Raw genomic sequence first — 25945 nt, 5'->3', positions numbered from 1 at the left:
ATGCAAAGAACATATATCTTGCATAATTTAATAATATAGTTAGCATAACTCATGCCGTTATTTATTTTATATATGTTTTTCTCAATAAATCGTGTGTAAGCAAAGGTAAGTAAATTATTACCGTCGCTTTGTGAAACAGTTAACATAAGCTCTGTAGAGCTTTTGAGCGACCCTATTTTAAGACAGTAAACAATTATACCTTACCCCAGCAATTTGTAAGTGATTCAACATTATCGAGTAGGTGCATGCATGCTAAAATTGTACTTTATGGAGATTGATAAGGCTTTGAAAAATTAATTCCGGTAACCTCCCCCCCCCCCCCAAAAAAGGGGTAGTAGATCTAGATCGATTTTTTTTAATGAGACTTTTCAGAATTATTTATGTGACAAAATGAATACAAAAGGGGTTATGTCTTTCGAGCGTCATAAATGAATTCTAACATCACTGACCATGTTTAAAGCATAAGAAGTGCAGTAATGCAACTTTTTGTTAAAAGTGAGAAAAAATCTCCAAGAAAAAAGGGAAAACTTCAGAAAAGATTACTAAATTTCAATATGTATACAGTTTTTAGTTGTATCAATAACAAAAAAATCGACTTTCCCGTCATGTCAGCAGATCGTCGGCGAAAAACGAAAATATTCGCACGACTGTCGTGCGTATTACGAAAATCGACACGACGGTCGTAGGAATAAGGAAAATTATCGGCACGACCGTCGTGCAGATAGCCTCAGCCTTGATTTAAACCCGTCACGCAGACCGTACTGAATCCGTGCGCGCAAGGGAAAAAGTAAACAAACAATAACAAAAAGAAACAAAAAAAACAAAAATAAAAAAACTCTAAAAACATAATTGATTTTGTATTAGCTCGTCTGTTCTCCAAAGATCTTAACCGTGAGTATTTTGCACATCTGAGACACTATCATATGTGGAGTACATGTTTTATATCCATCTGATTGCTTTTCTTTGTACCATTTCTATTGTATTGATTTTAAGTTTAATGTAGGGCGACCAGACTGAGGATGAGTTTTCTACCTGAGGCATGACGAGAGTTTTATATGCCATTTCTTCAACCTTTTTGTTTTTAGTTTCATGTTAAGTATGAAAACAAGGGTTATATTTGCTGTTGTGCAGATTTTGTTAATATGTGTGTAAGAAAGAGGAGAGGCCTGGGTATCGACCATTTGGGGCACACCAGATGTCACAGCAACTTGAACAGATTTCCCGCCCTCGAGAACAACCACCTGAGTTCTGCCTATCAAGAAAGAGCAAATCTAGTCAAGAGTGCAGGCCCTGATACCATCATGCTCTATGTAAAGTAGTTTAGTGCGACCATATAACTTAAAAAATATATATAAAAACTAACTGCCCTAATAAAAAAAAACTTTTGTCTGTGAAAATGCTACTTTTCTTGCTTGAAATTCAGACAAAGCATTGTTTACTAATTTCATTGTAAAAATTATATTATGTGGACCTGTCACAAAGTTTGTAAAGCCCTTTCCTTTTCATTGAACAATATTTAGGTTACGTCAGGGTTGGGAATGCAGTTTTCAGACAAGTAACTTGTATTTACATGAGAACAAACTGTGCACCTCTTGTCGCAGATTTGTTTTTCATTATTATTAAAGAGATTTTATGTTGTACCTTTCCCCCAGATGCACAGGCAGATTTTATTACTGCATTTAATAGTACATCACGCTATCTAGATGATATGTTTCTATCTATCTACCTGCCGTTGACGTCAATCCCCTTGCGGGAACGTAGACATTTTGCGCGTCAAAATCAGGAAGAGAAAGAATATAGTGATAAAAAATTAAGAGTGGAAGAAACTAAAAATAAATTTGGTGATGTAAAAAATATTAAAACTTGAGTTTGCAGGATAACTAGGGCGAGACATGTTCTAGGCTGCAAACTGCAGCACTGAACTGCTCTAGGGTAGGGACGTGGGTAACACTCGGGGGAAGTTGGTTCCAATCGTACACTGTTCTTGGAATATAAGAAAACTTGTAATAGTCAGTGGTTGCAGTAATTAACCTATAACTTAGAGAATGGCCATAGCGGACATAGCGGGTCATTGGGGTCAAGTAATCTACGATTGGAATAGCAACCAGATCATGATGAATCTTGTAGAAGAGTGATAACCTAGAATCTATACGCCTTAAATCCAGTCGACGTAGGTTTAGGGGGTGTGGCATATCTGTACCACTGGAAGTACGGCCGTAGTCGGTCTTGATCCAACGGGCGGCTCTCCTCTGGACACTTCCAGTTTGGTCAGTTTGAGTTTGGGTGCGGGGCGACCATACCTCGGAGGCATATTCAAGCTGGGGCGGACAAGAGTCTGGTAAGCAATGGCCTTAATGGGTTGGGATTTGACCTTTATGTTTCTTCGTAAGAACCCTAGGGTTTGGTTAGCTTTCTTGGTTGACCTGTTTATGTGATTGTCCCATGATAGGTCATTTGAGATATCCACGCCTAGGTATTTAGCTGGGCTGACGGATTCAGGTTGGACTCCATATAGGTAATACTGGGTAGGGATAGGAAGTTTCCTTCTAGTGGTGTGAATCACTTGACACTTGGAGGGGTTGAACTCCGTATCCCACTCCAACTCCCACTTTTCTAGGAGTTTGAGGGTCATTTTGGAGACTGACAGATTGGTCTGCAGATGTCAGAGTTAGATATATTGCCGTCTCATCTGCAAACAGACGGACTTTGGAGCTGACGTTTTGTGGGAGGTCATTTATGTAAGCTAGGAAGAGCAGGGGACCAAGTACAGACCCCTGTGGGACACCTGACGATACTGGGATGGCATCAGAGGCAGTGCCATTTAGGACTACTAATTGGATCCTATTATATAAAAAGCCTTTGACCCGTCTTAGTGTGTTACCTCTGACTCCATATTCATGCATTTTATAAGAACTTTCTCATGGCTAACTTTGTCGAAAGCCTTACTAAAGTCTAATAGTATAAGATCTACTTGTTTCTTATTATAGACTGAAGTGACCAGATCATTTACTAACATAACTAACTGAGAACCACATGGTCTTTTTTCCCTAAAACCATGCTGCAGGTTATACAGAATAACATGGTTGGTGAAGTGCTTAACTATAGATGAGGGAACAATGTGCTCAAGAACTTAGCAAAGGACACAGTCATGAAACTGGCCTATAATTTACTGGATTTGACCTACCACCTTTTTTTCAAAAATGGGGGCAACATATGCGGATTTCCACTGGGATAGAAGTGACCCGTCCTCCAGGGAGTTCTGGAATATGACCTCAAGGATGAGGAATAGTTCTACAGAGAATGTTTTGAGTATTATAGGCTTGGTTTTGTCAGGACCACTGGCCTTATAGGGGTTAAGGTTGCTGAGAAGTTTCTCAATACCATTTGTGCTTATCCTAATACATGTATCTGGCATAGTAGGGACTGATTTACCATCTAGGGTTACTTTCATTTTGATGAGCGAGGCAAGTTTAAGTGGTGATTTGGAGCTAAAAACAGACTGAAACTGTTTGTTCAGTACTGTTGCCTTAGTTTGGTCATCCTGGTGGAGTTTATTTTCATACTTTATGGGAAGGATAGAGGAAGATTCCTGTCTCGAGTGTTTGATAAGCGAGTACAGTTTCTTGGTATTTAGTTTATCTGGGAGTGAGGCATCAGTGTTGTTCAAGTTAGGATGTGCTCAAGATACTGGCTATAAGCCTCTTTGACCTTTTTCCGCATTAGATGCTTTAAGTCTAGGAATTTCTTACGATCAGAAGATGAGATAGTTTTCTTAACCTTTTTAAAAGCCCTGTTCTTCCTTCTGATTAGCTTCTTAATGTTCTGATTGACCCATGAAAGTTGATTTCTCATAGTTGACCGTTTGGATGGAATCCATTTTTCTGTAAGGTTGTTTAGGGTATTTGAAAAATTTTGCCATAACTCTTCTGTGTTTGGTGCGGAGTATTTACCTTCATTGGTCATAACCTGGTGGTAGTCAATTAATGACCGTTTTATTTCCTGCCAGTTTGCTTTTTTATACAGAGAATTTTTCTAGGCTTCTGGTAACTTATATCCTTGCGGATGTATTGACATATGCTTAATATTGATAATCCGTTTTTTGTGTTGTTTTTTTTTTCTCAGTTAGTGGATACTATTTATCCCCAGGAGCTGCAGTTAAATAAAACTAACAACTCGGACACTTCTGCTTCAATTCTAGATTTACATCTCTCTTTTTACGATAATTATGAGGGGTTAATTGGAGGAAGTCAGACTGAAATTATTTGTACGGCGTATTACCACCCAAGTATATAAATGTCTTTATGTATTTGATAAACAAATAAGAAAAAATGTTGAATAACCAGGTTTCCTAAATATTACTTTCAACCATAGAATCGAGCTTTAAAACATTAAGCAGGATTTGGCTCTTGAGTATAATAAAATATTTATAAATGATATAGTTCCTTAAAGGTCGTTTTTTAATTATTAAATCCTTATTATGGATTAAAAATGAATAAAAATAAAAGACATTTTGTGTCACTTTTTGAAACAATTGTTTCTTGAAACAACTCTTTAGTGAGATCATTTTGCAGGCCACTTGACGGATATCGTGTCAGTATGTTTCTTTGAAGGAAACAAAGAGATACGCATAAATAACTTTAAATATCAAATAAATGGATTTTGTTTGAAATAAAGAAACATATAATCCGTGAAATGATTTTTTGGAAGCACAGAGCGCGGCTCCAAGCAACAACGGTATAAAATGTGCAACAACCTCACGTCTCCTACTACAGGCTTAAACGGAATTCTACTTTGGCGAAATTAACGTACAACATGACCCACATGAAGCATACAATAGTCAAACACTGAGCCAAAGTACGGGGTTTGATTTAGTGGTGTTCAAGCGGGACACCGTTTGATTCGATTAAGGAAATAGATACTAAGAAGTTATAGCCTACATCAAGCACATCATTTGTTTACACTGAACATGGAAACGGGATAAAATTTTATTTTAAAATCCTTATAAATATGTCTCTTGAGACCCAGACACAGACAGGAGCTTCAGGGTCTGCACGCCCATATCGACGACGTCGTACGCGTGTCGGAAATGACAAGAAAATCCAAGATGACGAATTTATGGCTGCCGCAATCGGAGATGTTGAATGGCTTAGACAAAGTCTAAGAGACCAAAAACTTGAACAGGGACAGATCAATTACGACAAAAATGTAATTCAGTTACTTACAGAAAATATGCTACTTGATCCCTTTATAATATGAAATTAGGTGCTACCTAAAAAGCAGAGCTCCCGGCATGAAAAATCACCAGTGCCCGTTAAAAATTAAAGGAGTGGTGCTTAAATTATCAGGAATTATGGATCCGTTTAGGAAGTTTATGTTCTTTAGATCTATTAAAATTATTAATGATAATTCGTGAATTCTGAATGCATGTTTTAGACTGCATCAAGATTAATCCTCGACATGTGAAAACTCCACAAATATTCTGTATATAATCAAAAGAAAGTTCGGTATAGATTAACATCTGCACCAAGATAAAGAAAAAAACGTACTTGAATAATTTCTGTTATTCTTATTACAACGTACTGCATCAACGATTTTACATAACTTATTATCATACTGGAAACCAGTCACAAAATGATAACTGCTTCAAACTGAAAAGCTTGAACTTTGAAAATTTCAAACCTAACAGAATCTCTTTACGCCAATAGCCAAAGGAATTCTGTGTCTTTACGTGTGAATGTTGGGCAATGAGGACTTAATGTAAAAAGTTAATGTTCCAATTCCAAAGTTAATAGAAATTAGAATTTACGTAATCTTGGAAATGACTATTGTAATTCTTTTAAATGTCATTATTGTCAAATTTTGGTTCTTTTTGGAAGGAAGAATGTGTCCAACTTTCAGTCAAAAATACTGCTATAACAGACGCCTGGTATGAGAAAATTACAATCATTTCCATGACTGTACAAAGCTTGTTTTAAACCCAAAAGTGGTTAATCTTTTAGCACTATAGAATAGGGATGGTAGTAAGAACCTTTTTGATGTTCGCCAATTTTTTTATTTTTTTTTTTGGATTAACTCTGGTCAGTGATTTTAAAGCTAATGGATGAAATATATGTGAACGGGAAGAAGAGCATTATTTGCTTTTCACAGTTTAATGCCTGTATATTTTGATCCTAAAGCTTTTCTTTTTTTAAGTTATGTCTACTGACTACTACACAGGTACTACAGTGGAACCTGACATCAAAACTAAACACATGAATGACTTTAGTTATACAATATTTTCAAAACTCGCAATAATACAAAAAATTAAATAAAAAAAAATTAAAAAAAAAAACCTGGTCCAGGTGAGATTCAAACTCGCGACCTCTGGATTACAACGCGAACTCGCTAACCACTACACCATTGTGGAGTTATGACGTCATAAGACAAACATAAGTATATATAATAAAGTTCAGTAATGGCAGCGTGACGAAAGTCGTTTCGAAATGAAAATATTGTGCTTTATTTCTTTTTTTCTTCGTAGAAAATGTATTAAGCACTTATTTCTTATTATCAAACGCTCATTTGCATTTTTATTCAATATTCAAAGCAGTAAGCGAGACGCTTTTGTCAACCGTAAACAGTAAGCGTCTACTGACGTGTTTACTGATTAATTACTATGTGCATAGTGTACTTGAAAAAATCCGAACAACACCGATTCCAAAAAGTACCACGAATTTTCAACTCGATAGTATACACAGTTAGATCTCTCTGTTCATTTTCTTTTTCATACGTCTAACCGTAATGCGACGCTGTCGGCGCCGGTAGCTCTGCTATTAAAGGCGAATATGCATGAACATGTCAAAATTTGCAAATTGTTTAGGAAGTGTCTATCTTAGGGGATTTTCTAGTTGTCCGGTAATTGATTTCTGAATGAATAAGTAATGATTTTATATAGCTTAAGTGTTATTTACTTAAAATATCAATGCTTATCTGACTTTTTCTGTCTATTTAAACGAAATAGATCATGTTTGTTTACAAATCCGTTGATATTCTATTTTTAGAAATGTAAAACATTGATTGCCGAATGTCTATATGTTATTTTGAAAAAGTGATGTTTTTCTAATGGCCTAAACTTTAATTCTTAAAACACAAATTTATATATATTTTTTGACAAATAGAAAGCTTAAAAAACAGTTCATTAATTTATTTTGGCTATAATTGTTTCGAAATAAAATGGATTAATTATGAATGCTTAACTATTGTTTTTCTAAAAGTTCTTAACATAACACTGCTGCGTTTGAAATTAGATGTCATTTAAACAGTTATTCATTTTAAAAAATGTTTGAATACTAAAATAAGAAAACTGTAAGTATTTCAAAATGGTTTTAATTTTGAAAATCCAGAGAAAAAGTTGTTAAAGTTCAAAAACTCCGATAAAAACCTCCAGATGAACAGAGTCACGTCAATCACGCCATTATTGAGTTCGGCAAACTTCCATTTTATCGGCTGAATAATGCAGTGATTTATTGTAATTCTTTATAGTATGTATTAACACAAAGTTTTGTTTGCAAATAAATATCGATATCTGAAGTAAATAACATTAAAACCATATAAAATCATTACTTATTCATTCAGAAATCAATTACCGGATGACTAGAAAATCCCCTGAGGATTTGCTAGCCGTCTGGTAACTGGACGACTAGAACGCATGCGCCGGTTACCAGACGGCTAGACACTTCCAATTGTTTAACAGGTCCCAGATAAGCCACAAATTAGCTAAAGGGCTAGAAGTAGCTATAAAACCAATAAAAAATTGTTCAAAATATGTCAGTATCAAATATAAAATAGTTATTTTCCCATTCAAATGGATTATGAGACAAAAGACAATCACAAAGAATGGAGATCTATGCATTTTTAGTTTCCGTACATGTTACGAATTTCTGAGATAAGTCTGTTATAAATTTGTCTTATACTATGATGATTATCACAAGCGAAAAATTCAGTAATGATTTATCGCAAAGTACTGCTGCATTTATTGAAAATGTGACTACAAAGACCTTAATTTTGTGTTATTGTCTTTCTTCTTGTAAACCATTTGCATGCAATTATGAGCATTTGCATTTGATTTTGATATATTTTGCATTATTGTTATTTGTTTTATAGCTACTTCTAGCTATATATAGCTAGATTTAGCTATATAGCTAATTTGTGACTTTTCTGGGACCAGTTTAAGTGAACTGTCACTGGTGCAGTAGACCCGTCATTTTTTGTTAAACATGTTAGTTTTGATTCATTTGCAATTGCATGCGAGTGTTGAAATTTTACATAATTAAGTGCAACACAGTTTTCAGCAATTGTTTATTTTTATTTCTTTACAAATGGCATTCATTTTCGAAGGGGGACAACTTTTTCAGAATATTTTCAGTACGGGACAGTACAGCAGAACATATAATGGTTAAGTAAAATATTGGTAACGATGTTATTCGTTTATAAAATATTTCTGTGTTTTGGTGATATACTCCTAAACCTTAAAATATTTGAATTTATCACTGCTTGTAGTGATTTATAAAAAAGGGAATAATGAAAAATTAGAAAATATCTTGAAACAACTCTTTAGTGAGATAAAAATAAAATATTTGAATTTATCACTGCCTGCCAATAAATTGATACTTCATTTTAAAAATGTCTCGGGTTAATTACCAGTAGTGTAAATGATTTGTTTGAACTTGCTCTATTTTGAGGGTTAGGTATTTTTGCCATGGATGCCATATGATGGAACAGTTCTCTAAATGGTGTCTAACATAAGTTTTATATGCAACCTCTTTGACTCTTTTATTTGGGGTTTGGACATTTCAATTGAGGAATCTTAGGGAATTTTATGCTTTGGATGTTATGTTGTTGACCTGTGGGTTGACACCTAGTCTTTGTAACTTTTGGACTAGTTTTTAAAATACAGCCTTGAAATTTGAATGACATACACAGTTTTGCACACCCGGTCTTAATACTGACTTTCAATGACCATGAGTGTGACTTACTGACCTACTTTCTATATCGATGGCTTAGCGCAATACTGGTCCAAGTGACATTTTTTCACAAAATCACTTTTTTACATATTTTTATAAACTAAGGTCAAATACACAGTCTGTGAAAAAATTAGGGTAATTTACCCTTTTTTACCCACTTTTACCCTCCAGAAACATATAGGTCTATCTCAGAATGTTGGTTTTTATCACTGCAATAAAAGTCTAACTTGAGTTGGACTTATATTGCATTGAACATTTTGTTTTATGACAAGTTTAATTTGAGTTGGTCTTATATTGCACTGATAAAATTGTTTGATTTTACCAATATGCTTTAGTTAAACCTATCAATGAACAAAAATGTTGTGATTTCTTTCAAATTAAGTACTGCATAGGTAAGTAATGTAATAAGAGCAAGAAGTGCTTGATCATTTTGATCAAGAATTACAGCCAAAATTTTTAATACTTGGAGCAGGCAAATGGTCTGGCAAGTCCACCTAAAATTTCTTTTTAACACTCTTATAAAATTGTACAGAAGCTGAAGTTAGTCCACTGCCAAGTTATCGATTCCCTGACGCCTGAAAGTGGCCAAGACAAATATGATACGAGAAAAAGAGCCTATACGTTTACTTGTGTAATTATATTTTTACCCTACCAAAGTTGGAAATTCAAACTCACACTGTTTTCCCTTGTTATACTTTTGTTATTCCAATTAAACATTAAAAGCAACATTTTTTTGGTGCTATAGCAAAACTTGAGTTTGTAGTAAATACCTGGGTATCATTTACTTTTTAACCTATATATTTTCAGTAAATGGATTTAAAATATTTTTGTTCCATTGTTGAAACAAATGATGCTAAGAATATTTTTCCTGGCATGGACATTTGACTGTCTCAATTTAATCAAAACTATTTTGATTGGTTGCATTATTTGCTATCAAAGTATCTTCTAATAGATTTGATTTATTACATCCAGGGGTTTTTTTTACGACTGGGGGAAGAGGCCCCAGCCTGTCATTGGGGGAAGAAAATAGCGCGCGACGAGCAGTTTTGGGGGATTTTTTCACTCGGGGGGGAATTTACAATTATGCATAATAAACACTTTAAACTATGTTTTTATTACATATTCTTGCAACTTTTAGCAACTATACACACTGTCACTTAGCAATAGATGGACTTGCACTAATGTTCACTTATCATTGTAACAAGGTGGGTGGGGAGAGTTGAAATGCTCAAATCATTGAATATTTAAAGGTCACATGCTTTTATTCACAAAAAATGCTTTAAAATAAGAGTTGCTTTTGCAAGAGTCATCATATTATTATTAAATGCATACTTTTGTTGGCTTTTTATTTCAATTGTATTAGAAAATCTTGTAAGAAAGGATAAAAAAGTCCGAAAATCACGGTCGCGAAAACGTGTGACAAATATGAAAAAAAACGAAAGCAAACATTAAAAATTCTTGATAAAATTTCATCTTTTCACCAGAACTATTCCATACTTATAATATCTGATTACTTAAAACATTTATATTTTATTTTGCTCTAGCAAAATACCTCGGCAAAGATAATAAATTTGCGTAACGGCCGACCGGCTTATTTAATCGAATCAAGCACATAAAATAATTACTTTAAATTAACAACACATATTACACAATACAGCATAAACTGTTACCGCTAATTAACAAGAGGTACAAACACGATAATCTGACGCTGCATTGTTTATCAATCATCTATATTACATACTGATGATAACCACGTGTCAGTCGGCGCGTGGCGTGATTGACATCTGTCAGTAGCTAATTAACATACGAAGCTCCGCCTACTGTCATACTTACGCTGGTGTCGACAAACAGTATGAAGTTCACTGCGATTTTGATTGACAAGGGGCAGAGCTTTCGAACTCGTTACGCATCAAAGAGTATTACCGCGAGACAAGCAGACGCCCACGGCATATTATGTGCGGGTCAGATACGAGTTTTTATCGATTTTCGCTGGTCAAAACCGGAACCTCGGGTCCACTGAACGCTCTTCTAACATTTTTCTACTATTTCTAAAGGTTTTCACACCCATTGAAAATTGTGAAAGACCGTCTGCAATTGTGAACGGGTCCGATATTCGGTCGGGAAAATCGCTGGGAGTAATCTCCATTGCTTTGTTTACGATTTTGGAGGGGGGAATTTCGGACGTAGGGGAATTTCGACTGCGGTAGGGGAAATCCTTGGCTGTGGGGGAAATCCTCGGCTGGGGGACGAGGCCGATATTCGGCCTCTGCTATAGAATAAAAAAAAACCCTGACATCAGATTAAGATTGTGATGCATAAACATTTAGCTACACAAAGATTTATGCAAAACATAATGAAACATGAGGCATAGCATTATCAAGCACTATTGCTATGACTAAATTTAAGTGTCATTTTTAGCTAATCTGATTTTTGATTGTCATCACTTGACGATTTGTGTTGATGTTGGTTAAAATTTTCGTTTAGGTCCACCTTTTCTCAAAAACCATAAGAGCTGCAGCTTTAAAACTTTGCTTACTTGTTTGTCATGTAGGCCAAAACTATAACCCTGATAAGCATTTTGTCAAAATTGTGGTCCTTTTTGTAAGAAAATTTGGTTAAAATGTTTGTTTAGGTCCACCTTGTCTCAAAATCTGTAAATGCTTTAATCTTGGCACACATATTTATCATCTTTAGATGGCTATGTAGGTCAAGAACCATAAGTTTGATATGCATTTTGTCAGAATTACCAGTTACAAGTTACAATCTACCAATTTTCCTAAATGATTTCTGCTAAGACTCTTTTTTTTTTTTCAAAAATAGGTAGTATGCTCACTTAAGTGACATTAATTAAACAATTTCTTGCATTATGCCGAATTTTCTTAGAAATTAGTACTTTTTACAAAATTTCAAAACAGCATGTTTTCACAATTCATTTTTACCATATTTTGCATGTTTTAACAACTCATTCTTAGCAAGAAAATGTGCAGGAGGCCAAGTAATTTGGTCAGCAAAAACCCTGGGTCTGAGTAAAAGTCCTTCTGCACATTTATCCGACCCTGTAGCATATGGTATCAAACATACCACTTTGACTTGGTTACAACACCAAGTGTTGTGGTTGGGACAAATTACATGGACATGTATAAGGCACAAGGAAAGAACGTATTTTCAAAAAAATTCAAAGTCAGGCACTGTCAGTGCACATGCTGGAAGGACACATTTTTTTTAATTCGATATCCAGTTTATCGCATGTTACCGCAGAGGGATCGATCCAGATTTTCGTCCCTTCGCAGCGAAAATCGGTTGGATCGATTCCCTAATAAATACATAATGACTGAAATTGAGGCTGAATTTCAATATAGTTGAGAAAAATGTAATGTAAATCTGGAAGAAAATTTGTAAACAGCCTGGTTGTTCAGTCTATAGAGCATAGGAACAGTATTCCAAGGCCACAAGTTTAAGCTTCAGTCTGGTTGCATATTTTTCTCACATAATTAACATCTTTCCATAGCTTCACCACAGAAATGATGATAGCTCCATTTCCCTAATGAATAAGTAGTTATGAATATTTTTTTTGATTTGCAAATTTAGTTTTATATATTAAGTTTAATTACTGTTGTTGAATTCCACATTTAAGGGTTGAAAATGCACTACCGGTAATTGTAGGATATGTTATTAGGTTGTGTTTTCATACAAATTGGAAGATTCTGTTGCTTTCTCTGAAATACAGTAATAGTACTTGGATCCTTGTCTGTATATTTAATGTGCAACACCCATTTCCCCTATTTTAATTTTACTGAAGTACCTACTTTCCCTATTCCAGCTGTACTTAGGTGCCAAATTTCCCTATTCCAGCAGTGCATTTTTACCCTATTTTGGTTGTACCGAGATGCCTAAATTCCCTATTCCAGTTGTACTAAGGTGCATTTTACCCAATTCCAGTTGTACTGAGGTGCATTTTAACCTATTCCAGTTGTACTGAGGTGCATTTTAACCCTATATCAGTTGTACCTAGGTGCCTATTTCCCTGTTTTAGTTGTACTGATGTTTCCAGTTCTACTAAGGTGCCTATTTTGTCTATTTCATTTGTACTGAGTCAGAGGTGCCGTTTTCCCTATTTCAGTTGTACTGAGGTGATCTGCTAACCTGCTCCCTGTTTTTTTCTGGATTAATACAATTACTTTTTTATGGCTTTAATATCTGAAGGTATATCACAAATTTGCCACTAGAAACATAGCTGCAATAGGAATGGCCAGTTGAAAACCGATTAGTTTTGCCTAAAATGTTTTGGATGGGCAAGACAAAATAATTTTTATCTTCATCTCCTCTCTCAAAAACATAATTATTTTGGGTATACCGGTAATTACAAAAAATGTTTTCTTTTCAGTGTAATAGAAGTCCAACTGCAGTTTAATTAGCTCTGAAACAGCAAAAATACAATGTGATAATGGTCTAATTCAAGTTGGTCTTTTATTGCACTGTAAAACTGAATGCAATATCGGTCCAACTCGCAAATACACTATTTTAACTGCTTTTTGCCAAAAACTAAATTCAAACAATAATTTCTTAAGGCATTTTATGCCAACATGTAAATTTATATTTTTCCATTCCAAATAGCTTTTTATAGGATCAGTTTTTTGTCTCTCCTGAATAATTTTAGAAAATTGAGTTGGACCAGTATTGCGCTAAGCCATCGATATATATTTTAGCATCAGTTTGACATTTGAAACATGTTCATACAACTGGCGAAAAGGTTTCAATGCTTACTTATATTTGACTTTCTTGTCTAATATCTCATACACTTGTCTATGTAGCTCATATTACTCAGGTGACTGAGTGATCAAGGGTCATCATGACCCTCTTGTTTACATAGAATTTCAGGTTAAGGTTTTAGTGCACTTTCTCTCTCTTTTTATTAGCTCATCTGATTTTTCGGGAAAAAATGATGAGTTATTGTCATCACTTGATCGGCGTTGGTGTTGCCTTGTTAAGTTTTATGTTAAGGTCAGCTTTTCTCCTAAACTATCAAAGGTATTGCTTTGAAACTTGCAAAACTTGTTCACCATCAATAGCTGACCCTGTACAGCAAGAAACATAACTCCATCATGCTTTTTGCAAGAATAATTGCCCCTTTTATACTTAGAAAATCAGATTTCTTGGTTAAGTTTTGTGTTTAGGTCAGCTTTACTAGTAAACTATCAAAGCTATTGCTTTGAAACTTGCAACACTTGTTCACCATCATAAGCTGACCCTGTACAGCAATAAACATAACTCCAATCTGCTATTTGCAAGAATTATGGCCCCGTTTGGACTTAGAAAATGTCAGATTTCTTGGTTAAGTTTTATGTTTAGGTAAATTTTTCTCCTACACTATCAAAGCTATTGCTTTGAAACTTGCAACAGTTGTTCGCCATCATAAGTCGAGTCTGTACAGCAAGAAACTTAACTCCATCCTGCTTTTTTCAAGAATTATGACCCTTTTTGGACTTAGAAAATCATGAGTAGGACAATATTTCTATTATACAAAGACAAAAAAAAATCAAATGAGCGTCTGCACCCGCAAGCCTGTGCTCTTGTTACTTAATGGATTTGTTTCAAACTTAAAATGTTTTTTCCACATCATCGAGTGTATATCAAAATCCCCTTGATCAAAATCCCCTCCACTGAAAAATGACTGGGTGTTACAAAATCCCCTTCACACATTTGCAGGGGGTATCATAATCCCCTCTGTGATTAACATTATAGATATATAGATATCAGTGCTCCAAATTATATTATGTTTGCTAAAGGCATTGTATTTACGTGCTTTATGCAATAGACTTTTAAGTTGTATATAGTTGTTTTTGAACTTGATGAAATAAGTAAAAATCACAGAGGGGATTATGATAACCCCTGCAAAAGTATGAAGTGGATTTTGTAACACCCTGTCATTTTTCTGAGTAGGGGATTTTGATCAAGGGGATTTTGATTGTCTCCCCACATCATCACCTACATCATATGACACAAGTACATAACTCTTGCATCAATACTTCATGAATTACTCTCGTTTTTACTTAGAATTTTCAGGTTAAAGTTTCAGTGCACTTTCACTCTATCTCAGTTATTACAAAATGGATTTGTTTCAAACTTAAAACGATTGTTCAACATCATCACCCACATCATTTACACATCATAACTCTGGCACCAATATTTTATGAATTATGTCCCTTTTTACTAGAAACTTCAGGTTAAAGTTTTGATGTACTTTCACTTCAGCTCTATTATTTCCATAATGGATTTGATTCAAACATAAAATTATTATTTCACACCATCATGCACATCATATGACACATGGGCCATAACTATTTCACCAATATTTCATGAGTTATGCCCCCTTTTGACGTAGAATTTCAGTTTAATTTTGATGCTTTTTCCCCATATCTCAGTTGGTACTAAATGGATTCATCCGCATTGGAGTCATTAAACACTCAAGTGGCAGCTCCAGCTTCCTCAAGTGTGCCCAGTTTCACTATCCAGCATCAAAATAGTTGGGTGTGCTGTCTCCTGTGACAGCTCTTGTTTAAAAAGTAAACTTATATAGTTTTAGGCATTTAAAAACTTATGTCTTAAAAATCATACTTGTGACATGAAACTTCTGTATTTTATGCATAACATACAAGTATTTTACTAAATCATAATTTATTAATCATATTCTAAAACAACTTTTAGTAGGGTGAATTTACCAAAATGATGATGAGTGGATTTGAAGACAAGCTGACTGACGGCAAGTTATCACTAAATCACAGCAGGCTAAAGCACATCAGTTGCTGTTCCTGACCTCTTTCATTACTGACTGATCTACCTGTCTATTAATGGGATAAATTTTGAGTATATTGGTAATGTGTAAAATATTAAGCAAATAAACAGACTGTTTCTTATTTCAGTGCAAGCTACAGTTAAACCTGTGTTTAAATCAACTGTAGGTGCTCCTGAATTCATGCGAGATAGAAAGTCCATATGTAAGATGACCAAATACAATAAGATTAATCTGAAGAATACAGGAAAATGGGAAATCAGCATACAAATATGAATCATATTTGAGCCATGCCATGAGAAAACCAACATATTGGGTTTGCGACCAGCATGGATCCAGACCAGCCTGCGCATCCACGCAGTCTGGTCAGGATCCATGCTGTTCGCTTGTAAAGCCGATTGGAATTGGAGAAACTGTTAGTGAACAGCATGGATCCTGACCAGACTGCGCGGATGCGCAGGCTGGTCTGGATCCATGCTGGTCGCAAACCCACTATGTTGGTTTTCTCATGGCACGGCTCATTTGTTTATTTTTCAGCATCAAAAAATTGTTACTATTACAGATTTTTGCTACTATTTTCAGGGCCTGACAGCCTTACATCTGTCTGCTATACATGGTCGACTTGAATGTCTGAAACTGCTTATTGAGAAGTATAAATTTGACATCAATTTGCCAAGCAGCACAGGTTGGAGGGCCATTCACCTTTGTATCAGTAACCAAACAGGAAAGAGAGCCATTCAATGTCTTCAGTATCTGCTAGATAAGAAAGCAGACTCTTCTGTGTAAGGAATTAAATCTTGTTACTTTTCTTCTATTTAAATAGCATACCATAATTGCTTTTAGAGCACATTCTGTTTTCCTAACATTCATATTATACCATGATGTCTTTTTTTAGACAGCAGAGGGGAAAGAGTATGGAAACATCAAATTTTGCAGTTTCTTTGAGTATCCCAGCAACATACCTTTTATTCCAACCAATGACAACTTTAACCCTTAGCATGCTAGATAAATTGTCGTCTGCTGGAAATGTCGTCTGCTAAAATTGTAAAGTTCATTCAATTTGCTCCAAAATTGGAAGAAATATTGTCAGAGAAGCAAACAGCTTGGAACCTGATCAGACGCCGATTTAATCGGCATCTGATCTGGTTCCAAGCTGTTTGCAAAGGCTGTTAAATTCGCCTGCAGCAGGCTAAGGGTTAATCAAACTTTTATTTCCCTCTGAATACTTCTCATATTTTTGTGTAAGCATATAAAAATATTTTAAGGAAAAATTGAGTAGGTAACTGGAGAGTAAATGGCTTATTTGAAATTGATGGTTTATTAACTTGGAATGTAAAATTGTAAGAGCTGGGAAAATTAATATTACAGGTCACTACTAGTGACTAGAGGAAAAGGCAAACCTCACAATGTTAGTTTAACTTTATTGCAACATTGTGATAAAATAAAGCAGGTCTTACACGAGTTAATGGTCAAAGAACACAAAAATTATTTCAAAGTTTCAATATTTTGAACATACATGTACTTTTTTTTTTACATAATTTGACAGTATCTTTCAACAGTTTAAAATTACAAACAAAATTTATTTCTAAATGGGTACCATATAAAATGTATTTTTCTGTTCATTTTTATTTTGTTTAAGAAATAATATATCTCATCCAGTGATTTGTAGTTGAAGAAATCATTGTTTGGAGTACAGATGTGGCAGAATTATATCACGAGGGTGCAGCCCGAGTGATATAATAATACGCATCTGAACGACAAACAATGATTTATTCAAGAGCAAATCACTGGATGAGATATATTATTTCGATTCTAACACGTTAACAAGGATTTTTAAGTACATCCTTGACGACATTCATTAAATATTTGCCCGTTTTCAATCGGTTTCTTTTCTAGCACGCCGCTATGCCATTTGACGCCATAACGTAATAACTGTGACGTCAGAACAGTGATTAGTTGTATTATAATTCACTGTTTTCTGCCTTCTTTGTTTAATAAGAAAATGAATCGGATCGTGTTAGAATATACATTATACTTCTTTGTCTGGAATTTAGTATGTTAGGATATTGGCAGTTTTAAATTGAAATTTACTCCCTATAATATTGTGCTTTTAGCTTAAAATAGTTAACATTGGTTAATTTCTAACAGCATTAACATTTGTGTACAGGACTTCAGTACATTTGATTTATTCATGTTTAGTTAGTTGTGTCTGGAGTATTTCTCTTGTAGATATTTCTGTGGTAGATTTTCATATACAATGTATATGAAAAAAATAAGTATAAAATGGTTCTCGTGTTCTATACAACCATTACAAGTGAAACATAACGTAACAACTGTGTTGTGATGCAATTGCAGCGGTAATGATGATGGTATAACTCCACTACACCAAGCAGCAAGTGAAGGACATGTACAATGCTTGAAGATGTTGATAGACCATGGAGCTAAAATTGACGGGGAAGATTGCCGTGGACATACACCTCTGGATCTTGCTAAACTGTGGGGTCACAGGAAATGTGCCAGGTAAAATATTTAATGCTAAACTCTTGGGTGACAGGAAATGTACCAGTTAGATATATGACACTAAATACAAGGTGACAGTAAATGTACTGGGTGAGATATTTGATCCTAAATTCTTGGGTGCCAGGAAATCATAGGTAAGATATTTGAAGCTAATCTCTGGGGTTGTTGTAAAAATGCAAGATTAGATTTGTCGCCAGGTAAGATATTTGTCTCTAAACTCTGGGGTACCATGAAATAAGTCTGATAAGTATAAGTAGAACCTCAATTCAAGGAGTTGAGGTTCTGTCAGTGATTTGAAGTCAGATATGCTCCTATATTAGCATTGAGGGAAGTTGACTGAATGTTAATTGACTGAATGTTAATTTGCGACCAGCATCTGCGCAGTCTGGTCAGGATCCATGCTGTTCGCTGGTGGTTTCTCTAATTGCAATAGGCTTTGAAAGTGAACAGCATGAATCCTGACCAGACTGCGCAGATGCACTTGTAAGCTGGTTTGGATCCATGCTGGTCGCAAATGCACTATGTTGGTTTTCTCATGGTGCGGCTCAATTATTGTGTTTCAGGATAATAGCTGCGGAGATGTGGCAGCAAGGGAAGGACAATATTGCGAAGGAAATGCAGCAGCTGCGCAAGCTGAAGATGCAGCAGGTTTTACGAGAGATGGAGCTAGAGGCAGAGTACAAGGCACAAAATGAACACTATAGTGAAGAGGCATTTAAGAAGTGGCTGGGAAAACAAGGGTAAGTGTACTGTATTTATACTAAAGTAATGTACACATAATGAAAACAGGTAATTTTCGTGCAGTTGTGTATTCCGGTATTTCAGCATTCAAGTTCACTTGAGCATGGAAAAGCTGGTTGTACTATATGATTGTTATATCAATGGATGAAAGGGCATGTTCCAGTGAACACTATATATACTTGCAGGTTATTTGTGTTTTAGGATAAAACTACTTTAAATATATAATGATTATATCATGAACATCACCAGGTAGTATTGAGTGGGTTGTTACTAGGACTGTCAATGAACACCACCAGGTAGTATTGAGTGGGTTGTTACTAGGACTGTCAATGAAAACCACCAGGTAGTATTGAGTGGGTTGTTACTAGGACTGTCAATGAACACCACCAGGTAGTATTGAGTGGGTTGTTACTAGGACTGTCAATGAACACCACCAGGTAGTATTGAGTGGGTTGTTACTAGGACTGTCAATGAACACCACCAGGTAGTATTGAGTGGGTTGTTGCTAGGACTGTCAATGGACACCACCATATGGAGTTATTGTCCCTGCACAGCCTTGTATGCGATTCACAGTCCCAGGGCTTAAGCTAAGCTAATACTAGGGAAAAGTGGAGAGGTTTTAGGGAGAAGTGAAGAGATTTTATGGGAACAGGAGTGATTTTAGTGCTGAATTGTCTGAACTATCAAAGTAATTGCTTTGAAACTTGCAGCACTTGTTCACCATCATAAACTGACCGTGTACAGCAAGAAACATAACTCCAGCCTGCTTTTTGAAAGAATTATGGCCCTTTTTGGACTTAGAAAATCAGATTTCTTGGTTAAGTTTTGTGTTTCGAATTGCCGAGCCTACTGTCAACAGACAGCTCTTGTTTAATTTATATAAGAAAATAACTTCATGCCGTTTTGATTAATACTAGTATATCTGATGTATTACAGTTTGGACAAGGATATGCCGACTGGCCCGAAGAATGTGAAAGAGAGAAAGGAGTCTGATAAGCATGAATCCTTGATGAAAGCAAACAGTGTGTCTACAAAGAGCTCCACTACTTCCAAGGACAAGGGTAAAGAAAGACGTGCTGACTCCATACCCACCTGGAAGGCACCCCGCCCTCGAGAAATGTCCCCATTAAGTCGAAAAACAACCAACATAAGTCAATTTACAGAAGATGATGGTGGTTTGTATGAAAAACCGGAAAATGCTGATCAACCACAACCAGACAAGAGAGCGAAAAGTGCCGGATTTGTAAATCCTAACCAGTGGAAAATTCCACTGAAAGCAAGTGATCCTCCATATATAACAAACCTTACAGATGATTATCCTAGAGATGATTATACCAAGATGCCATTGGTTGAGTCGGCACCAAAATATTTTGATGGCCGCACTGGTCCAAGATTATATAAGAAAGATGTCAAAGAAGGAAGTATTGATACAAAGAAGAAATTGAGAAAACCTAATGTACCAAAAGAAATTGCTAAAAGAATAATGACTGATGACCCAACATTAGATGAAAGGCCAGTTTTGTTCAAACCAAAGCACATAGCAGATGTTCAGGTTAAGAAAAAGTATGGCGATGAAGTTGTAGGAAAAAGTGAAGTTTCTCTTCACCTGTGTGATGATATGTCATCATTTCTGTTTAAAAACAGTTTGAATAAGGGAGCAGATGTTTTTAACGTGGGTTCAGCAGGTAAACCCCTGTCAAAGGAGCATCAGAAACTACTGGCAACCAACAGTATACTAGAGTCCCATCCCAGTACAAGGTCAACATCCTCAAGCAACTGGTCATCAATTAAATTTCCCAGAGAAAGGGTTCTACAATCACTGCATATAATGTCAAAACCAGGAGCATTTCCAGACATGAAAGGGGAAGAGTTCAGTATTGGGAGTGGTCAAACGGCAGTGTAAACTCACCGATGTTCATCTAAATACAACAACAGAATGGACAAACGGCAGTGTAAACTCACTGATGTTCATCTAAATACAACAACAGAATGGACTGGAATGCCTGAATGTACATTGTACAAGCTAGAATTAAACAAGGACAGGGTAGAAGTCAGCTGGCTAAACATTAACCTTTAGCCTGCTAAATTTCTGGAATGAACTGGTCTATTATTCAATTTCGGCAGTACCATTTATTATTTGAAGAGGTGTCCAATGAAAATTTACTGACTGAATAGTGAACAATGCAGACCATGTGCAGGCTGATCTTGGTCTGCACTGGTCACAAGGGCAGAATCACTTGCTGCCAGCAGGCTAAAGGTTAAAAAAAAAACAGCATTTCTCCATAAGTCAATCTCTGCCGAAAGTCAGTATTAACTTTACTGTGTTATTTATTTTGTTAGGTAAATATAACAGTTCACTTTTTCAAGGTAACAGGAGGTTCAACCAGACATACAGGGTTCAGAAGCCTACAGTATTTTAACATAATGAGTTGACTTGTGAATATAAATACATGGTAGTAAATCTCTTTAGTAGCTAATAATGTTTTAAATTTAATTATTTATACCTGCAGTTTAACTTTCAAATAAATATGTTTCAGATTCAATGATTTAGACCTGACAGTTTAATTTTCATATATACATGTACATGGAATGTTTGAACTGAGACTTGTTATAAACTTTGTTTAAATGTCAGGTAAGACCCTTGAACAGTAATATTTGTCAAATAATTTGAAAAAGGTTTTTAAAATTGTGTCATATTGATTTTTTAAGGAAAAATATTAGTCGGTGTGCAAGCATAGAGTTATTGTTTTATCAGTTTATGTTACCGAATGAGATAGATCCTTGGAACAGAAACTTTAAATGTGATGAAGTTTTGAATCGGATTATCTTAATATACAAATATTTGTCTTTTGCAGCAAATGTTACCTAATTCCAGACAAAGGAAATATACAATATTTTTCTCACAATTTTCTATTTACACCATAATAAATACTGGTATTCATAAATTCTAATTATTTACACAGAAGTGGCACAATTGGGTATGTAAATTGTTCTTGATAGTTCTATTTCACTGCCATTGTAAACTTTTACCAGTTAGTAAAGGAAATTTGAACTTTCATGTTGCATAATTGTTATGGCTTGTCAGTACTACCGCGTAATGTTAACCTTTATCCTGCTAAATTTCTATAATGGACTGCATGGATGTGCAGGCTGATCTTGGTCTGCACAGGTCACAAAGGCAGAATCACATGCCACCAGCAGGCTAAGGGTTAATTAAGGGGTTCCATTATTTAGGTTAGGCAGCAGCTGTTCATATGCCTTTCCTTCATGAGTTCTTTTGAATTGTTGAGTATTAGGCACTGTCATAATTGTAATATTTGTTTGTCATAACTTAAACCAGATTTTCAAAAATCATGGTATTTTAGTAAACAGATAAGATAGAGCTTTTGTTTTTAGTGCATGATGCATTAAAAATACAGTTTTCTTTCAGGTTGTAAGCAGATCCTTAACATTGAATATGTGACATACTTTTCAAGTTGGAATGATTGGAACTATTTGGTCTTAAAACTCCTGATTTGGTAAAAATATAATAAACGTTTTTCATCTGCAACACCTTTCACAAAAGTTTGATTTTCACTATATAATATATAATCACAAACATGATCAGATAATTCCTAGGTGTTTTGTGTTTTAATAATGTTTTCATTATATTTTGTTGTTATGCATTTTTTTCCATAGCTTAAATTGTCTTGACAATTCATCTATGTATGGAAGACACCATAGTATACAATGTCATGTGGTATTCTGAATAAATTCTATTCTATTCTATAATCAGTTAATAGTTAGATGCACGATCACTTCACATTTTTACCTAACAGATACTTAAAAAAGTTTGTTTCACTGCCATTATAATTCTTGTTATACCAAGTGAGCAGAAACTTGTTTTACCTGTGTTAATTGTCTCTAAATACAATGTATGTATTTCAGTGTGAAAACTGCTGATACAAAATATAGCTGTGATATAATTATGCACCATCAATATTTATGCACCTTACATATCTTGTATTTTATTATATACCTATATAAATTCTGTCAAAAATATGGCTTACTTTTCACAGGTAAATATGAACAGGCAGAAAAAAAATCTGTATTGTACCGTTTGTATTATATGTTGCTGAACTACTTTAACTTAATATGCATGATCTGACAGTTAAAAAAATAGGGCACATAAAAAACATCACTCGTTTCTGTTACATTGAAGATTTTGTTTGATAACAAAACAATAAACAAGAAGGTAGATGTATATAATAAAAGGGTCATTATAACAGTAACTTGATCTAGGATTTTGTATTCAGGTCTCGTGCATTTTGCAAGGTCTGATCACACTCGTCGCTTGCTCCACTCAGCCAAATACAGCATCCCAGATCAAGTTACTATTATAATAACCCTATTGTATCACAATGTGTCATATCTCAGACTGTATTAATTTTCCTGCTTTACAGTCAGACCTATGCTTAAGGCCAACCTCAGATTGAAGGCCACTACCGGTACTCTAAAATCTGTTTATAAAGGCCACTATTTTCTCTTTCCATTTAAACAACAATGTTAAAAAATTTACATGTGTTGGGAGACAACAATGACTACTTCCTTCATTTCCAATGGATGGTCTTTACAGTCAGGTTTATTAACCCTTAGCCTGCTGCAGGCGAATTTAACAGCCTTTGCAAACAGCTTGGAACCAGATCAGACGCCGATTAAATCGGCGTCTGATCAGGTTCCAAGCTGTTTGCTACTCTGACAATATTTCTTCCAGTTTTGGAGCAAATTGAATGAACTTTACAATTTTAGCAGACGACATTTCCAGCAGACGACAATTTATCTAGCATGCTAAAGGTTAACTGTATATGTATTGTCCTATTCAAAACTGATAATATTTTACTTTAAATTGTCACCATAAACCTGTTACAATAATAAAAATATGGTGATGTTTTGTAAACAGGTCATTTTGATTTGGCAGATCTACATGAGGAAAAATGTAATTAATTTCTCCTTGTCTTAAAAAATACTTTTTTTACATTGAAAAAGTTATTGACTGATTTTAATTGCAGTAGATTCTGCTTAATCAGGTATCACTTCATTGCGTACAATAACTGCCATTCATTGTAACGTCACTGTAATAATGAATTTCACATTAAGATAAGAAGGAAAATGGTTCCGGAAAGTGAAAATAGAGGTTACTTTACCTCATCACCGACACCAAATGTCCTAAAAATTGTTATTGTCAAGCCCTGGTCAGCATCATTTTTTATAAGAAATCATATATTTTTCCTCAGTTATTTCTAAATAAGATTTCTATAGTAATCAGAATGATTTATATATAGTTTTCTTTCCTAAGATTGATGTGAATCCGTCTTTAAATGTAAGAAATGGCTTTTGCCTGAATATTTACTATATTTGAGTCTGTGATATATGTCATAGCTTTGCTGGAAAATGCTTTTTTGTGTGTATAGAGAAAACAGGGTTGTACTGATACTTTTTGTTGTGTTAATACCTATTAGAATTTACTGTTTTATTGAATATAATTATGTGTATTACAGGAAAACAAATTGTTGAAATTGTTAAGGAGAACAAAAAAGTAGCAAACATGTTCAGAACATTTTAATAAACTTTTGTTGAGATAGATCTGTTCTTTTATTTGTTGCCGGTTTTTATCCACCTCTTCTCAGCATAATTATAAAACTTTGGAAATAATCTTGATAAAGATAAGTGTGCATTGACAGAATTCCTGAATATTTGAATTCTCTTTTTATGATACATTTGTTTTTCCTTCTTTGTCCGTCTGTCTGCCTGTCACAAAAGCTTTTCCAGACTACTCCTCTAAACAACAGGTTGCAGTTCAACAAAACTTTGTAGGATTCGTACCAATGCTAGTTTTGAATATTATTGGCATTTTTAGCTCACCTGTCACAAAGTGACAAGGTGAGCTTTTGTGATCGCGCAGCGTCCGTCGTTCGTCCGTCAGTCCGTGCGTGCGTGCGTAAACTTTTGCTTGTGACCACTCTAGAGGTCACATTTTTCATGGGATCTCTATGAAAATTAGTCAGAATGTTTATCTTGATGATATCTAGATCAAGTCCGAAACTGGGTCATGTGCGGTCAAAAACTAGGTCAGTAGGTCTAAAAATAGAAAAACCTTGTGACCTCCATAGGGGCCATATTTTTCAATGGATCTTCATGAAAATTGGTCAAAATGTTCATCTTGATAATATCTAGGTCAAGTTCGAAACTGGATCAAGTGCGGTCCAAAACTAGGTCAGTAGGTCTTAAAATAGAAAATCTTTGTGACCTCCCTAGAGGCCATATTTTTCAATGGATCTTCATGAAAATTGGTCAGAATGTTCATCTTGAGGATATCTAGGCCAAGTTCGAAACTGGGTCACATGCGGTCAAAAACTAGGTCATTAGGTCTAAAAATAGAAAAACCTTGTGACCTCTCTAGAGACAATATTTTTCAATGGATCTTCATGAAAATTGGTCTGAATGTTCACCTTGATGATATCTAGATCAAGTTTGAAAGTGGATCAAGTGCGGTATAAAACTAGGTCATTAGGTCTAAAAATAGAAAACCTAGTGACCTCTCTAGAAGCCATATTTTTCAAATGGATCTTCATGAAAATTGGTGAGAATGTTCATCTTGATGATATCTAGATTAAGTTTGAAACTGGGTCACATGCGGTCAAAAACTAGGTCAGTAGGTCTAAAAATAGAAAATCCTTGTGACCTCCCTAGAGGCCATATTTTTCAATGGATCTTCATGAAAATTGGTCAGAATGTTCACCTTGATGATATCTAGGTCAGGTTCAAAAGTGGGTCATATGCAGTCAAAAACTAGGTCAGTAGGTCTAAAAATAGAAAAACCTTGTGACCTCTCTAGAGGCCATATTTTTCAATG

At 35.0% G+C, this 25945-nt stretch overlaps 1 protein-coding gene across 1 annotated transcript; it reads left to right on the top strand.

Moving 5' to 3' along the window:
• The first annotated feature begins 4934 nt into the window (after positions 1-4934).
• Positions 4935-24673, top strand: LOC123546499 (ankyrin repeat domain-containing protein 53-like). The gene is made up of 5 exons (XM_053550848.1): positions 4935-5205; positions 16375-16574; positions 18148-18312; positions 18876-19052; positions 19990-24673. Exons 1-5 carry the CDS (start codon positions 5008-5010, stop codon positions 20954-20956), a joined length of 1707 nt encoding a protein of 568 aa, XP_053406823.1. The 5' UTR covers positions 4935-5007; the 3' UTR covers positions 20957-24673.
• Positions 24674-25945: the final 1272 nt, after the last annotated feature.

The sequence above is a fragment of the Mercenaria mercenaria genome, chromosome 9 (genome assembly GCF_021730395.1).
Source record: "Mercenaria mercenaria strain notata chromosome 9, MADL_Memer_1, whole genome shotgun sequence".
Taxonomy (NCBI): domain Eukaryota; kingdom Metazoa; phylum Mollusca; class Bivalvia; order Venerida; family Veneridae; genus Mercenaria; species Mercenaria mercenaria.
The sequence above is the reverse complement of the archived record's forward strand: the minus strand, read 5'-3'. Positions and strand labels throughout refer to the sequence as shown.

Excerpts from the sequence above, each read along its gene's own strand:
- LOC123546499 (XM_053550848.1), top strand. The coding sequence starts at position 5,008 with ATGTCTCTTGAGACCCAGACACAGACAGGAGCTTCAGGGTCTGCACGC. Across the intron at positions 18,313-18,875 it reads GGTCACAGGAAATGTGCCAG|GATAATAGCTGCGGAGATGT; the intron begins GTAAAATATTTA and ends ATTGTGTTTCAG. Across the intron at positions 19,053-19,989 it reads AAGTGGCTGGGAAAACAAGG|TTTGGACAAGGATATGCCGA; the intron begins GTAAGTGTACTG and ends GATGTATTACAG.